This window comes from Ornithorhynchus anatinus, chromosome 18, assembly GCF_004115215.2.
Source record: "Ornithorhynchus anatinus isolate Pmale09 chromosome 18, mOrnAna1.pri.v4, whole genome shotgun sequence".
In the NCBI taxonomy this organism is placed as follows: domain Eukaryota; kingdom Metazoa; phylum Chordata; class Mammalia; order Monotremata; family Ornithorhynchidae; genus Ornithorhynchus; species Ornithorhynchus anatinus.
In genome coordinates, this window is record NC_041745.1 from 36,813,921 (window position 1) to 36,828,682 (window position 14,762).

General features: G+C 41.3%; 1 protein-coding gene across 1 annotated transcript in view; it reads right to left on the reverse strand.

Annotated features, from left to right (window-relative positions):
- Nucleotides 1–959: 959 nt before the first annotated feature.
- Nucleotides 960–14,762, reverse strand: part of LOC100082803 (cytosolic beta-glucosidase-like) — a 53,613-nt gene continuing 39,810 nt past the window's right edge. Inside the window, exon 5 of the mRNA XM_007673226.3 lies at nt 960–1,959. Coding sequence (XP_007671416.2) covers nt 1,757–1,959 — 203 coding nt within the window. The 3' untranslated portion in view covers nt 960–1,756. The remainder of the gene's footprint in view (nt 1,960–14,762) is intronic.

A 14,762-nucleotide genomic window follows, 5' to 3' on the forward strand; every position in this document is an offset into this window, starting at 1 on the left:
GACGACTGAGGTGGGGCTGGAGGCAGAGGGGACCAAACATCAGGGCCAGACGGGGAACAGAAAGATCCTAGATACCTGCAATGCCATTCTGGGGAGCCGCATCATCCCCAAGGGGCACCAGACTGCCAATCCACATGGGACAGAAAGAATAGCCCCTATATAACATGGCTCCAAACAGTACAGAAGTGGCCTGGCGCAGTGGATAATAATAATGTTGGTATTTGTTTAGTGCTTACAATGTGCAGAGCACTCTTCTAAGCGCTGGGGTAGATACAGGTTAATCAGGTTGCCCCACGTGAGGCTCACAGTCTTAATCCCCATTTTACAAATGAGGGAACTGAGGCACAGAGAATTTAAGTGACTTGCCCACAGTCACACAGCTGACAAGTGGTAGATCCGGGATAGAGCACAAGCCTTGGAGGCAGAAGATATGCCTTCTAATCCTTGCTCTGCCACTTGTCTGCTGTTTGACCTTGGACAAGTCACTTCACTTCTCTAGGCCTCAGTTACCTCATCTGAAAAATGGGGGTAGAGACTGAGTCCGTGTATCCAATCCAACTCACTTGTAATCACCTCTGAGATTAATACAGTGCCTGGCACAATTAGTTTCTTCCACAAACCTTCCACAGTTACTGGTTAGTAAGTGCTTAACAAATACCACAGTTATTTATTATTATTATTTTTGCTTTGCTGGGAACCAAGGAAAAGGGAAACAAAGGATTGATGGAGCCACGTGACAGAATTGACGGACACCCACCAGTGTTAACATAGCCTATGTGCTAGTACAATTCTACTAGTAATAGCCAAAATGGTAGTACTAAGCAATTGGGATAGTACAACAGATGAAAACACATGTTCCTTGGCTCAAGGAACTTATAATCTAATGAGGGAGACAGACTAAGACAATATTTACAAACAACAAGAACAGGAGGAAGAATAAGAATCAGGACTAGACCAAATATGCCAGGAAGAAATATTAGATTTAATTATTTCACGTGAATCTTTCTCATTTAATAATTCACAAGATTATATGGAAAAAAGGCAGGCAAATAGTCATTTTAGAGCAATTTATAACAAGCTCTGACCTTGAAAAATGTATTTTTGGTAAATGGCGGTTCACACAATTCAGTGGATGACTTGGGGTATTTCTTATTATTCAAAATGCTTTTTAATCTGTTATTTTAATCTGCTAAAATGTGATCCTTCATAATGCCTACACACAACCCACACCAAAGGGGTAGATGAATTGAACAGAAAAACTTGTGGTGATGAACAGGATTACTGTAGCAGGTTTAATATTTAGTCTGATTATGGACTTTACCCCAGACAACATTTCCTAGACCCAAAGGCAGGAAGAGACTCCTTTCAGACTCTACTGATTACTAATCATCATATCCTATCAGAGCTTGAGTTCTGCTCTTCCATAAATAATTGCAGATTCTTGTATCGGCATCACTTCCGCTTGGTTTCCCTAAGAAATTTCTGTTTAATTCTGCTTTCTTTTTTTCTTATGCTATGTTTTATTCTTCTTATAAAAGTCATTACTTTAATGCTTCTCCATTCGAGTATTTTAAAGAAGGTCACCTTGCTCCTGAGCAAAGCAGAAACTTCCATAATTATGAATGTACTTTGACATATGGGTTAATTGGTAATGTGATTCAATTACAAAGACAGAAACAGGTGTATTGACACATATGGAAGTGGAATTAGGGCCTTGGGACCTTCACATGAGGTTTGGTCTGCTATTCCATTGAGCCTACAGGGGCCTGGTTAGCCCATTGTGCTTGATGACCTTGGCGTATTCTGTGGCTGATTTATAAGGCACTCGAGGTAGGGCAGGATTTTCAAAATCAACCTGAAAGAGGCCGAAACGATTACTGTAGCCCTCCGTCCATTCAAAGTTGTCCAAAAGAGACCAGACGCAGTATCCTTTAAGGTTGACCTTGTCGATATTGATGGCTGAAATACAAAAGACAGTATTTTATTAAAAAAAAATCCTTGTTCGGCTTGATTCTTCTTTTCAGGACAGGAGAGGACTGGCATATAATAATAATAGTAATGATGTTGGTATTTGTTAAGCTCCTACCATGTGCCAAACACTGATCTAACTCTGGGGTAGATACAAGGTCATCAGGTTGTTCCACGTAGGGCTCACAGTCTTCATCCCCATTTTAGAGATGAGGTTACTGAAGCACAGAGAAGTTAAAGATTTACCCAAGGTCACACAGCTGACAGGCGGAGAGTTGGGATTAGAACCCACGAATTCTGACTCCCAAGCCTGTGCTCTTTTCACTAAGCCACTGGAAAGCACTTAACAAACACCATTTATAAAAATTACTTCTGAGGAGTTGAAATATCTTGGAAAACTTTTTTTCACGATATTTGTTAAATGCTTACTATGTTTCAAGCACTGTTTAAGCACTGAGGTAGATATAAATTTATCACGTTGGACACAGTCCCTATCCCACATGGAGCTCACAGTCTAAGTTGGAGGGAGGAGGATTTAATCCTCATTTTATAGATGAGGTAACTGAGGCACAAAGAAGTTAAGTAACTTGCCCAAGGTCACCCAAGAAGTAATTGGCAGAGTTGAGATTAGAATCCTAGTCCTCTAACTCCCAGGCCTGATCTCTTTCCACTAGACCATGCTGCTCCTCAATGTGTTCAACGTCAGTGTGTTCAGTCTCCTGCTCCAAATGAGATAGATAACCAAGATAATGCAGAGAGAAAAGAGATGGCCACAGTCCACAGAAAACCAAATGAATACACCAAACATCACAACATCACAGTGCTTGAATTGGACACTGCATTTGCTCAAGAGGCTTTTGAAAGGGCAAATGGAAAATGAAGACAAAGATATAAAATAAGAGTCACAGGATGTTCAGAAATGGGCTGCTAATTCAACAGAGGCTTCACAGGGCATTTCCAAAAATATAATGAACCTCATGATGATGCTGTGAATTTAAAAAGAGCATACAAACAACATTAGGAGCTCATTATTTTGAGGCCTTGAGCAGAATTCCCTAAAATTCCCAGTTTTATGCCTGGCTCTGTTCTGTCACAAATGTAGATCTGAACGTGAAGAAACCCTTTGCCAGCTTTTCAGGAGATGTGTTTCCCTGGAGTTTACAGATTTGGTTCGCCTTTGGTTAGTGGATTGCACAAGTCTGTAAACAAGGATGCCAAAGAATCAACCAGCTGTGTCCAGGATGAGACAGAGCAGAGGAGTTGTGGGATGATCTGTAGCGACACTTAAGATTCCAGCAGGATTCACTGAGGCCAAGCCTAAATTGTGGGAGCTGGGGAGGAAAACAGCCTTTGAGTCTGTGATATCTAGTTTCTAACCTAAAATGCAAGCTCCTTAGTCAGTCACTCAATATAATTTATTGAGCACTTACTATGTACACTCACACTGTACTAAGCACTTGGGAGAGTACAATACAATAGAATTTGTAGATATGTTCCTTGCCCAACATGAGTTTACAGTCTAGAGGGGGAGACAGACATCAATACAAATAATTAATTTATAATATATGTTAAAAATATGATATCAAATGCCCAAAAGTCACAGATCCAAGTACATACATGACACAGAAGGGAGAGCGAGCCAGGGAAAAGAGGTCTTAGAGAGGAGATGGGAAGGAAACATGTCCCTTCTTCATTCTGTACTTCCCAAACACCTAGTATAGTGCACTGCATCAGGTGATCGTTCAATAACTACTGTATCTTGAGGTTTTCAGTCTTGCTACAAATCTGTATAAAAACCCAGCCTCTAATCAGTCAACATTATTGAGCACTTGCTGAGAGAAGGAGAGAAGACACACGCTCCCTGCCCTCAGGAGTTTACAGGCTAATGGAGAAGGTAGATAGACAATTATTTACAAATAGTGGGTACAGGAAGAAGAAAATTGCTGTGACAGGAAGCAGTACAGTCATGTTAGGAGGGAAAGGTATAATCATGGTAGAATGAAATATCTGGATAATAATTGCAAATAAAAATAATTAATCAATATTTACTGAGTTCCCACTTCTGCAGAGAGCACTGTACTAAGTACATGGGAGAGACCAACAGATGTAGGAGACATGATCCCTGCCCACAAAGAGCTTAAAAATCTAATGGAGGAGGCAGACTAATAATTTAGAGGTAGGATGAAGAAATGTTTCTTACATAGAAGGGTATACAATCGGTACGCTGAAAAGGGCAACAGGAGGTTGTCAGGGTAAGTTTACTGAAGCAATTCAAAATGGTGGAGATAAATATGCATCTGTATAGAAGTGCTGAAGGTGAATTAATGTGACTAAGGTGTTATGTGTTGTATTGTACTCTTCCAAGTGCTTAGTACAGTGCTCCGTACCCTGAAAGCGCTCAACAGATACCACTGACTATTTGTCTGTTGAAGGCAAGGATGGTGGCTATTAACTCTTTTGTACTCGCCCAAGCCCTTAGTGCAAGGTACTGCACAGAGTAAGAGTAAAATGAATGACTGATTGAACCAAATTAATTCAGGAAGTTGCCAAACTTATATCTTAAGGACCTACCCAACCAGAAAAAGGAATGAGTGTATTTTTCGGGTTAAGGAAATGGGGTGGGGAAGGGGCATCAAAGGAAGAGAGGAAAGAGTTGTTTCTCTCTGAAAATGCCCATGGTCACTGTTTAGAAATAACAGCATTTACCGAGCTCTAGTGAGATGCAATGCCCTGCATTAAGTACTTGGGATAAATAAACAAGTTATATGTCCCTTGCCCGTGAGGAACAATCACTCAAGTGGGAGAAGTAGATATAAAAAAAAATAGTTGGCAGCATTTAACATTCAGAACCTCAAATGCAGAGAAGCCCATATAGGAGCTACTAGTTCAGATGAGTACCCCCATTATACAAGTCATGTGGTTTAAGTTTGGGAAGGCAAGAGGTCAACTCTCGATGAGATGGCTGCAATCCACTCAAGAAGAGACTCACTTGGGTCCTCCCATACACCTAATGAATATCCCATACATTTGCAAAGCAACAAAAAGCAGCCAGTTGAATTAAGCATAGCAGGCACAGACAAGTGAACTGATCCAAAGATACAGGCAACATTCAGACAAGAACATACGGTTGGTATAAAAATGCATTTCAAACTCAGTATATCATGCATATCTTTTAAAGGTTTAGTTGTCTGTGATGAAACACTACAACCTGGCTGGCTTTAATAAACTTCAAAAGCAAATACAACTATTAAAATACAAATACCTGAAGAATTTGTCTCCTGTTATATAGGGCCACATATGAAGTCCACCACACCAGTGGCTGAACTCATTCTTTTTAAATATTTGGGTTTGCAATATTTTCCAAACTGCAATCAATACTCATTCAGAAAATAAAATTCCTTCTGGACCTCAATCTGGTGACCGTCAACTATATTACTCTTTCTAAATTCCTGGGGAGAGAACATTATAGTATTGAAAATCCTTCAAGCCACTGGAAGAAGAAAATAATTCAATCACGCAACACTGAATAGGCAGAAATCAACTCTGCAGGCAAATAATATATAGATAATGATTTAAATGGGTGTTTGTTAATCAACAAAATGAAGTAATTGAAAGCTGAAGTAACTGAATGTTCATATAAACTACATTTAAATACACTTGATCAGGGTTAGATAAATCAGTAGATCAATGACTAGGGAAAAAATGTTCTGCCTAACTTCAGTATTACAAATAATCATGGCTAAATTTTGAAGTGGAATGGGAGAGGGGAAAATCCTAAATAAATTGATGATACGGGTCTAAACTTGATTTTCTCATTGGAGTTGCTTCTCTAAACAAGAGAATATTCCGAGAGAATTGCAGAGTAGCGATTAGCTCTCTTTGCCTCACCTAATTTGACTGTAAAATGGTGATAATGATGCTGCTCTACTTCACAGCTTTGAAAAATTAATAAATAGCTGTGAAGTAATTTTTAAAATGTAGTTCCCTATGCACCTGGAAAACCTCTCACATAGCTGAAAATCTTTATCAGCAACACAAAACTGAAGGCAGTAGTAAATTCTGCTACTTAAGCAACACCTGTCCAGTTATGCAAGAACAGATAAGGAGACTTTAAATCAAATCAAGGCTAGTATGTCCTAGGGTCCTCAACATGACATCAAAATTCAGATCAAACTGAAAGCCTAAGGAACAATACATGTTATTATTATTCGGGTATTTGTTAAGGACTTACTATAGGCCAAACACTGTACTAAGTTCTGGGGAAGATACAAGACAGTCTGGACACAGTCTAAATAGGAAGGAGTAGGATTTAATCCCTATTTTAAAGATAAGGAAATTGAGGAAGATAGAAGTTAAATGACTTGCCCAGAGTCACACAGCTGGCAACTGAAAGAACCAGGACTGTAATCCAGGTCCTCTGACTCCCAGGCCCGGGTTTTTCCTACCAGACGGTACTGTTAATTACTTTGAGCCTGTATGATGGAAGAACAATTGCCAAATCCATATAGGGAAACCTATTCAGGAATATGTGTAGGAAAGGAAGGATGCAAATGTATTATCTTTGTCCACATCCCCCCCAGTATATTAAATCATATCTTTTATCTGGGAGTATAACAAAGAAATTATATTTCTGTTTGGGGTTGTGCCACTGGGCTGACTTTGGGTAAGAAGTCCTGGGGGCACGATGGCAGTTCTACCATCAACATAGTCTGCATCTAACAGAAACTCATTACTGTTGGGTTTAAGGCACTTAATGAATTAGTCAACTGTATATATAGAGCCCTAACTGTGTGCAGAGCCCTGTACTAAGCACTGGGGAGAGTACTATATAATAATATAACAGACACATTTCTCTGTCCACAACAAGTTTACGGTCTAGAGGGATGAGCTTATAATCATCTTCCCTCTTCTTACCTTCCCTCCCTAATTGCTTATTACAATATACCCCACACACTTCACCCTTCCAAAACAAACCTGCGAACTGTATCTTGATCTCACTTGTCATGCGATGACCCCCTGTTCATGTCCTCTCTCTAACCTGGAACTTCCTTCCCCTTCAAATCCAACAGACCACCACTCTCCCCATCTAAAATCAGATCATGTCCAAGAGGCCTTCCCTGACCAACCCCTCATTTCCCCAACTATTTACCTACCTTATTGTGTTGCCTATGCACTTGGGTCTGTACTCCTTAAACACTTATATTCTCTCCCCACCTCTGCCACACATAACCCTTAAGCATTCTAATACTCACCGCATTCCACACATACAGCACTCACTTATCCTTACATTCTGCCCTTCCCTTATCTGTAATTTCTTTTAGTTTTTATCTCCCCCTCTAGACAACAAGCCCCATGTGGGTAGGGAATATGTCTACCATTATCATATTGTACTCTCCCAAGTGCTTAGTACAGTGGTCTGCATGCAACATTCAATAAACACTGCTGATTGATTGATTGAGTCAACTTGGTTCGACTCTCTCAGCTATTCATTCATTCATTCAATAGTATTTATTGAGCGCTTACTATGTGCAGAGCACTGTACTAAGCGCTTGGAATGAACAAGTCAGCAACAGATAGACAGTCCCTGCCATTTGACGGGCTTACAGTCTAATCGGGGGAGACGGACAGACGAGAACAATGGCAATAAATAGAGTCAAGGGGAAGAACATCTCGTAAAAACAATGGCAACTAAATAGAATCAAGGCAATGTACAATTCATTAACAAAATAAATAGGGTAATAGAAATATATACAGTTGAGCGGACGAGTACAGTGCTGTGGAGATGGGAAGGGAGAGGTGGAGAAGCAGAGGGAAAGGGGGAAAAGAGGGTTTAGCTGCGGAGAGGTGAAGGGGGGGTGGTAGAGGGAGTAGAGGGAGAAGAGGAGCTCAGTCTGGGAAGGCCTCTTGGAGGAGGTGAGTTTTAAGTAGGGTTTTGAAGAGGGGAAGAGAATCAGTTTGGCGGAGGTGAGGAGGGAGGGCGTTCCAGGACCGCGGGAGGACGTGGCCCAGGGGTCGACGGCGGGATAGGCGAGACCGAGGGACGGTGAGGAGGTGGGCGGCAGAGGAGCGGAGCGTGCGGGGTGGGCGGTAGAAAGAGAGAAGGGAGGAGAGGTAGGAAGGGGCAAGGTGATGTAGAGCCTTGAAGCCTAGAGTGAGGAGTTTTTGTTTGGAGCGGAGGTTGATAGGCAGCCACTGGAGTTGTTTAAGAAGGGGAGTGACATGTCCAGATTGTTTCTGCAGGAAGATGAGCCAGGCAGCAGAGTGAAGAATAGACTGGAGCGGGGCGAGAGAGGAGGAAGGGAGGTCAGAGAGAAGGCTGACACAGTAGTCTAGCCGGGATATAACGAGAGCCTGTAGCAGTAAGGTAGCCGTTTGGGTGGAGAGGAAAGGGCGGATCTTGGCGATATTGTAAAGGTGAAACGGGCAGGTCTTGGTAACGGATAGGTTGTGTGGGGTGAACGAGAGAGACGAGTCAAGGATGACACCGAGATTGCGGGCCTGAGAGACGGGAAGAATGGTCGTGCCATCCAAGGTGATAGAGAGGTCTGGGAGAGGACCGGGTTTGGGAGGGAAGATGAGGAGCTCAGTCAGCTACACTGAGGGAACAGAAAATGCTGGGAAGGAGTGGAAAACAGAGTAAATAGGCAGTGACTGTCTGTCTGGAGCAGTTTCATCTCTGAAAACAAGAGAAGAGTTGGAAGGGAGGTGTTTTCCCTTACTTGGCTCATGTGGCCATGGAAAATCCTGTAGAAGGAACTTAATCATACTCAAGAGGCTGGCCTGTTATTACTTCCTTATTGTACTGGATTCTTCCTGTGAGACGGCTACCTTACTATTACGGGCTCTCGTTATATCCCGGCTAGACTACTGTGTCAGCCTTCTCTCTGACCTCCCTTCCTCCTCTCTCGCCCCGCTCCGGTCTATTCTTCACTCCGCTGCCCGGCTCATCTTCCTGCAGAAACGATCTGGGCATGTCACTCCCCTTCTTAAACAACTCCAGTGGTTGCCTATCGACCTCCGCTCCAAACAAAAACTCCTCACTCTAGGCTTCAAGGCTCTCCATCACCTTGCCCCTTCCTACCTCTCCTCCCTTCTCTCTTTCTACCACCCACCCCGCACGCTCCGCTCCTCTGCCGCCCACCTCCTCGCCGTCCCTCGGTCTCGCCTATCCCGCCGTCGACCCCTGGGTCACGTCCTCCCGCGGTCCCGGAACGCCCTCCCTCCTCACCTCCGCCAAACTGATTCTCTTTCCCTCTTCAAAACCTTACTTAAAAATCACCTCCTCCAAGAGGCCTTCCCAGACTGAGCTCCTCTTCCCCCTCTACTCCCTCTGCCATCCCCCCTTTACCTCTCCGCAGCTAAAGCCTCATTTTCCCCTTTTCCCTCTGCTCCTCCACCTCTCCCTTCCCATCCCCACAGCACTGTACCCGTCCGCTCAACTGTATATATTTTCGTTACCCTATTTATTTTGTTAATGAATTGTACATCGCCTTGATTCTATTTAGTTGCCATCGGTTTTTACGAGATGTTCTTCCCCTTGACGCTGTTTAGTGCCATCGTTCTTGTCTGTCCGTCTCCCCCGATTAGACTGTAAGCCCGTCAAACGGCAGGGACTGTCTCTATCTGTTGCCGACTTGTTCATCCCAAGCGCTTAGTACAGTGCTCTGCACATAGTAAGCGCTCAATAAATACTATTGAATGAATGAACAAGGAAGGGATGATATTTCTATTTTATCTAGTCAGTTGTTACAAAAGTATTCACTAAACTAAAATGATGTTTTCTTTCAAGGCAAAGCTGACTTTTAATAGGCAGGTTCCTCTAGTTTGTGCTATATCAACATACTCTTGAATAAGTTCCCTTGGTTATCCAGTTTTGCAAAATTGCAAGGACCTGGAGGGCAGGGATCATGTCTACTAGTTCTACTGTACTCTCCCAAGCACTTAATGCAGTGCTCTGTACACAGCAGATGCTGAATAAATTCTACTGATTGATTGCCAGATGAGTTCATTCACCAAGACATAACATCAAGCTTGTGTTTGACATTCTCATCTTTTAAAGGAAAGAGCCCCCCAGACTAAGACAAACTTTATTGCTGACAAAAAAGCTATACAATGGTATCTTCACAGGATCCTCTCTGAAGATGAATTAAGGAACTCAGAAAATAGCAACAGTGTCATCCCATAAATTCATAGTTTTGAGATATCTATGACTAATAGAGATGATTTACATTAGACAAAGCTGTCCTGTTAGACACAGAACCGATGTTATCCAGTTTTATAAACATTGGATACAAACAAAAAATGAAGGTTCTGGAAAAGCTTTTTGTTTAAGAAAAGACATTTTTCACATCATATTAATATTTCTTCCCTATTGTACCTTCCAGCAGGTGCCTACTTAGATTATTTTAAATGATCAGATTAACCAGGAACTAAACTAAAACTGTATCTGAAATGGTAATGACTGAAAGCCATCTTTTTTCTTTTTTGTAATGATATTTGTTAAGCACTTATTATGTGCCAGGCACTGTACTAAGTGCTGGAGTAGATACAATCTAATTAGGTTGGACATAGTCCATGTCCCACATTGGGCTCACAGTCTTCATCCCAATTTTACAGATGAGATAACTGAGGCACAGAGAAGTGAAGTCACTTGCCCAAGGTTCCACAGCAGACGAGTGACAAAGCCGGGATTAGAGCCCAGGTCCTTCTGTCGCCCAGGCCCATGCTCTATCCACTAGGTTACCCTGCCATCTCCTTCAATACAGGTTATATACACTGCTTGGGTGGGAGTGTTCATCGATTTACAAATGGGGAAATCTACCATTTACAATGAGCATATATTGACAAAGGGAGAGACTAGAAGTACACGAGAAAAAACTAGTTTCCACCAACTACAAAAAAGTTTTTTATCATTCTCACTGCAGAGGATTTCCCATCAACTTTCGGGATGTCATGAAAAGCTCGACTTTTAAAACGATATTATACTTATGACTGTTTGCACCCAAGCTTTAAAATGGTCTGGGGTTGTCAGTTTCTTTTACATGTTAATTTGTCATGATAAAAGACCTGTCTCCTACGTGCTGCCTATCATTCCTACTGAAAGCTAATAAGGTTGGATGGTTGTTATAGGAATTCATTATTTGTGGTTCTCTGAGGCCTTTTTTTTCTAGGCACATATTTTCCAGTTTTTAGGCTTTCGATAATTCTACTGCTGAATTGCTCTATGGATCCAGTCCACACAAGTGATCTTAAATATTTAAGCTCCTTGTGGACAGGGAATGTATCTGGTGCTTCCGTTGTGTTTCCCAAATGCATCGCATTCAGTAGGTGCTCAGTAAATTCCTTTCCTACCAGAGGTGGAAGAAATAACAAAGAACAATGTGGTATTTGTCAAGCTCCTCTCATGTGCCAGGCACTGCAGTAAGCATTAGGATAGATACAAGATAATCAGATTGGACATAGTCACTGTCCCATCCGGAGATCACAATCTAGTGAGGAAGAACAGTTATCGAATACCCATTTTACAAATGAGGAAACTGTGGCCCAGGTAAGTTAAGTGACTTGGCCAAGGTAGCATAGCAGGCAAGTGGCAGAATCAGGATTAGAACTCAGGTCCCCTGACTCCTAGTCCCAATTCTTTCCACTAGGCGATGTTGCAGTCAGAATGGTACTGAATGAGGCACCGGTTTAAAAAAAAATCCTATTTCATTTTTGCCCTCACTCCAAGCCATCCAGAGCGAGGATTCCAAGGTGGTGTGGTGGCTGGGCTGCCCTTTACTGACATGTGGGCCAAGGAAAGGACTTGACCCCAGTGCAGGACTGGGGTTAAAGGGGACTCCACTTGCACTGATTTGAATTCTGAACTTCGTCTTTCATTGCACAGATGTCAGGGAGGATGGAGGAACTCAGCCAAATTTTCCCTTCCCATTGCTAGCTGTACCATCATCAATCAGTCACTTGAATTTATTGCAGGCCTATAGATTGGACTATCTATAGTGCTGGACTAAGAATTTGAGAGAATACAGTAAAATTAGTAGGTGCTCCTTGTGGGGGGGAGAATGCGACTACCAACTCTGTTGCATTGTGTGCTCCCAAGAGCTTAGTAAGGTGCTCTGCACACAATTAGTGCTCAAAGAATACTACTGATCGATATCACCAGCGCTCCCAAGGGTTTTACAGTCTCATTGCATCTTGGCAATACTGGTTTCACAGTGCTGACATCTCCCTCATATCATTTTTTTCTTACTTATTTTGTGGCAGTATAATCTATTTGTATAACTATTCGAAGCGGGGGAGGTTAAAGGGAGAAGAAAATCATTAAATCATTAAATCCCTCCCTCCATAATTTCATGATTCCTGTATTGGCATGAACGAATATGATGTGACTAATCCTCAACTGGGTTGTAAAGATTTAAATCCATGTTTTAAAACTGAACAATCAAATTATGTTGTAACACAGTAGCTGGAAATAAATTCAATGCATAAATGCAGTTACTTCAACATTATTAGCACAAATAAGATTTATTCCCCCAGTTCTGCTCAAAGCTATGATTTTTTTTTACATCCTTTCCCACATCAAGTGGGAATATTTTCCTGTGCCAATCAAATAAGCTCACTGGTAATGTACACGAAGAAATCAATTCCATAACAAACGTTCCAAAAGAATGGCATTTATCACGTCTAAGACAACTTCATTCAGGTTATAAATAAATGAAATAAATTTCCCATCTGTTTGGATGTGGATCTCCTTGTTTCAGATATGAACCCAATTCTATCAATATTTTCTCCTGTCATCCCAGTGCCACCTCCCACCCTTGAGTTCCCACTTGTTTTGGAAAGCAAGCACATAAACTGTCTTGTAACCAATTGAATATTTAAGACCAGCACCATGCTCTGTAAACTCAGGTCCTTACGAAATAGCAGGAAAATAAAATTCTGGAGATGAGGAGATTTCTCAGGAAATGAGGTGGGCCAACAAACTTTGAAATTTGCTACAAAATTGCCTTTGTAGTAGATTGTAGGGAGATGCTTATGATAAAAATATCATAATACCGGGGAAACAGCATGGCTCGGTGGAAAGAGCCTGGGCTTCGGAGTTAGAGGTCATGGGTTCGACTCCTGGCTCTGCCTCTTGTCAGCTGTGTGACTGTGGGCAAGTCACTTAACTTCTCTGGGCCTCAGTTACCTCATCTGTAAAATGGGGATTAACTGTGAGCCTCATGTGGGACAACCTGATTACCCTGTATCTACCCCAGCATTTAGAACAGTGCTCTGCACATAGTAAGTGCTTAACAAATATCAACATTATTATTATTAATAATAATAATAACTAGTATTTAAGTGCTACAAAAACTTAGTACAGTGTTCTGCACACAGCTAAATGTTTAATAAATATTAGTGATTGATAGATTGATTAATTGACTGCTGACTACTTACTTAAACACTTGGGTAGAAGCAGTACAATCAGAATAGACATAGTTCCAGCCCCACTTGGGGCTCGCAGTGCAGAGGGGAGAGAGAACAGGCATTTAATATCCATTTTATAGATGTGGAAGCTGAAGTACAGAAGTTAAGTGACTTGCCCAAGGACACAGGTCAGACAAATTACAAAGCCAAGATTAGAACACGTGTCTCCTAATTCCCAACCCTGTGTTCCTTACCCTAGGCCACTTTGCTTCTCCAAGTTATCTTTAAGTTAGTCTTATCTTTAAGAATTCAAGGTCTGGCACAACAGAAAGCTTCATAAGTGATAACCTGATATCCTACAGTGTATGGAGACAGAAGCCTTCAATCAATCAACCATATTTATTGAGTGCTTTCTGTGTAAAGAGCACTATACTAAAAGTTTGGGGAGTACAATATAACATCTGATAGACCTGTTCCCTGCCCACAGGAGTTTATATCTAAAAACTATACTGACTTTGGGCAATACTTGAAGCCAAAAGCTCCTATCACCAAGCAAAATCCACATTAAAAAAAAGCGCTTATCATAAAGTCCTTTTGAGAATGAAGAATCTTCATCAAGGAGAGGTGTTTCAGGCAACCAAAAAGTTAGAGATCTATAAAGGGGAGACAGAATAATTTAGGTCCTGAATCTCTTTTGTTTGTGAGCGAGACTTGTGGGGAGAAGCAGACCCTTCTTATCAAAACATTTTGTAACAAGGAGGTTTCACAGCTATCATCTAACCCAGAAAACCTTCCACAATATCTGAACCTAGCTGTTGCAATACAGGGATGTATATGATCATTTAAAGAACAATTTCTCCACAGTGAAATAACAAAGACCTAGAGGCTGCTGCTGCACTTTATTCATTTTCTCTGCAGTGAGATTTCATTAAGGAATTTTCAATAAAAAGCTCAAGTAAGAATTTTGTTACAAAATATAGTAGTGGAAATTCCCCAAACAGAGAAAAAAAAGACATACAATGAAAGAACAACTATATCTTCTAGGCTTAATCAATAAGCAACTGTTTTTATTTTTCCTCATAGTAAACTTTGAAATGTGCTATCCCTGCAACAGTTGCTACTAGTTTATGGATTTTAAAGATAAGAAATGTAGAAACAGGATTTTAAATTCTGAGGGGACCCAAGATTTTTTTTTTTAATCCAATAGATCTTTGGGTTTTAATCTGCCATTTTGCTGTGGAGGAGATTTTCACGGTTCGTGATATAGATCACCGAAGCGCTAATTAAGCTGGTTCCTCACTGAAAAGTCTTTTTGTGCTTTTCTTTTAAAATGATAACTGATAGAACTTTACTTTTTTTTAGATCTGTGATCCTATAATAGCTCCCAG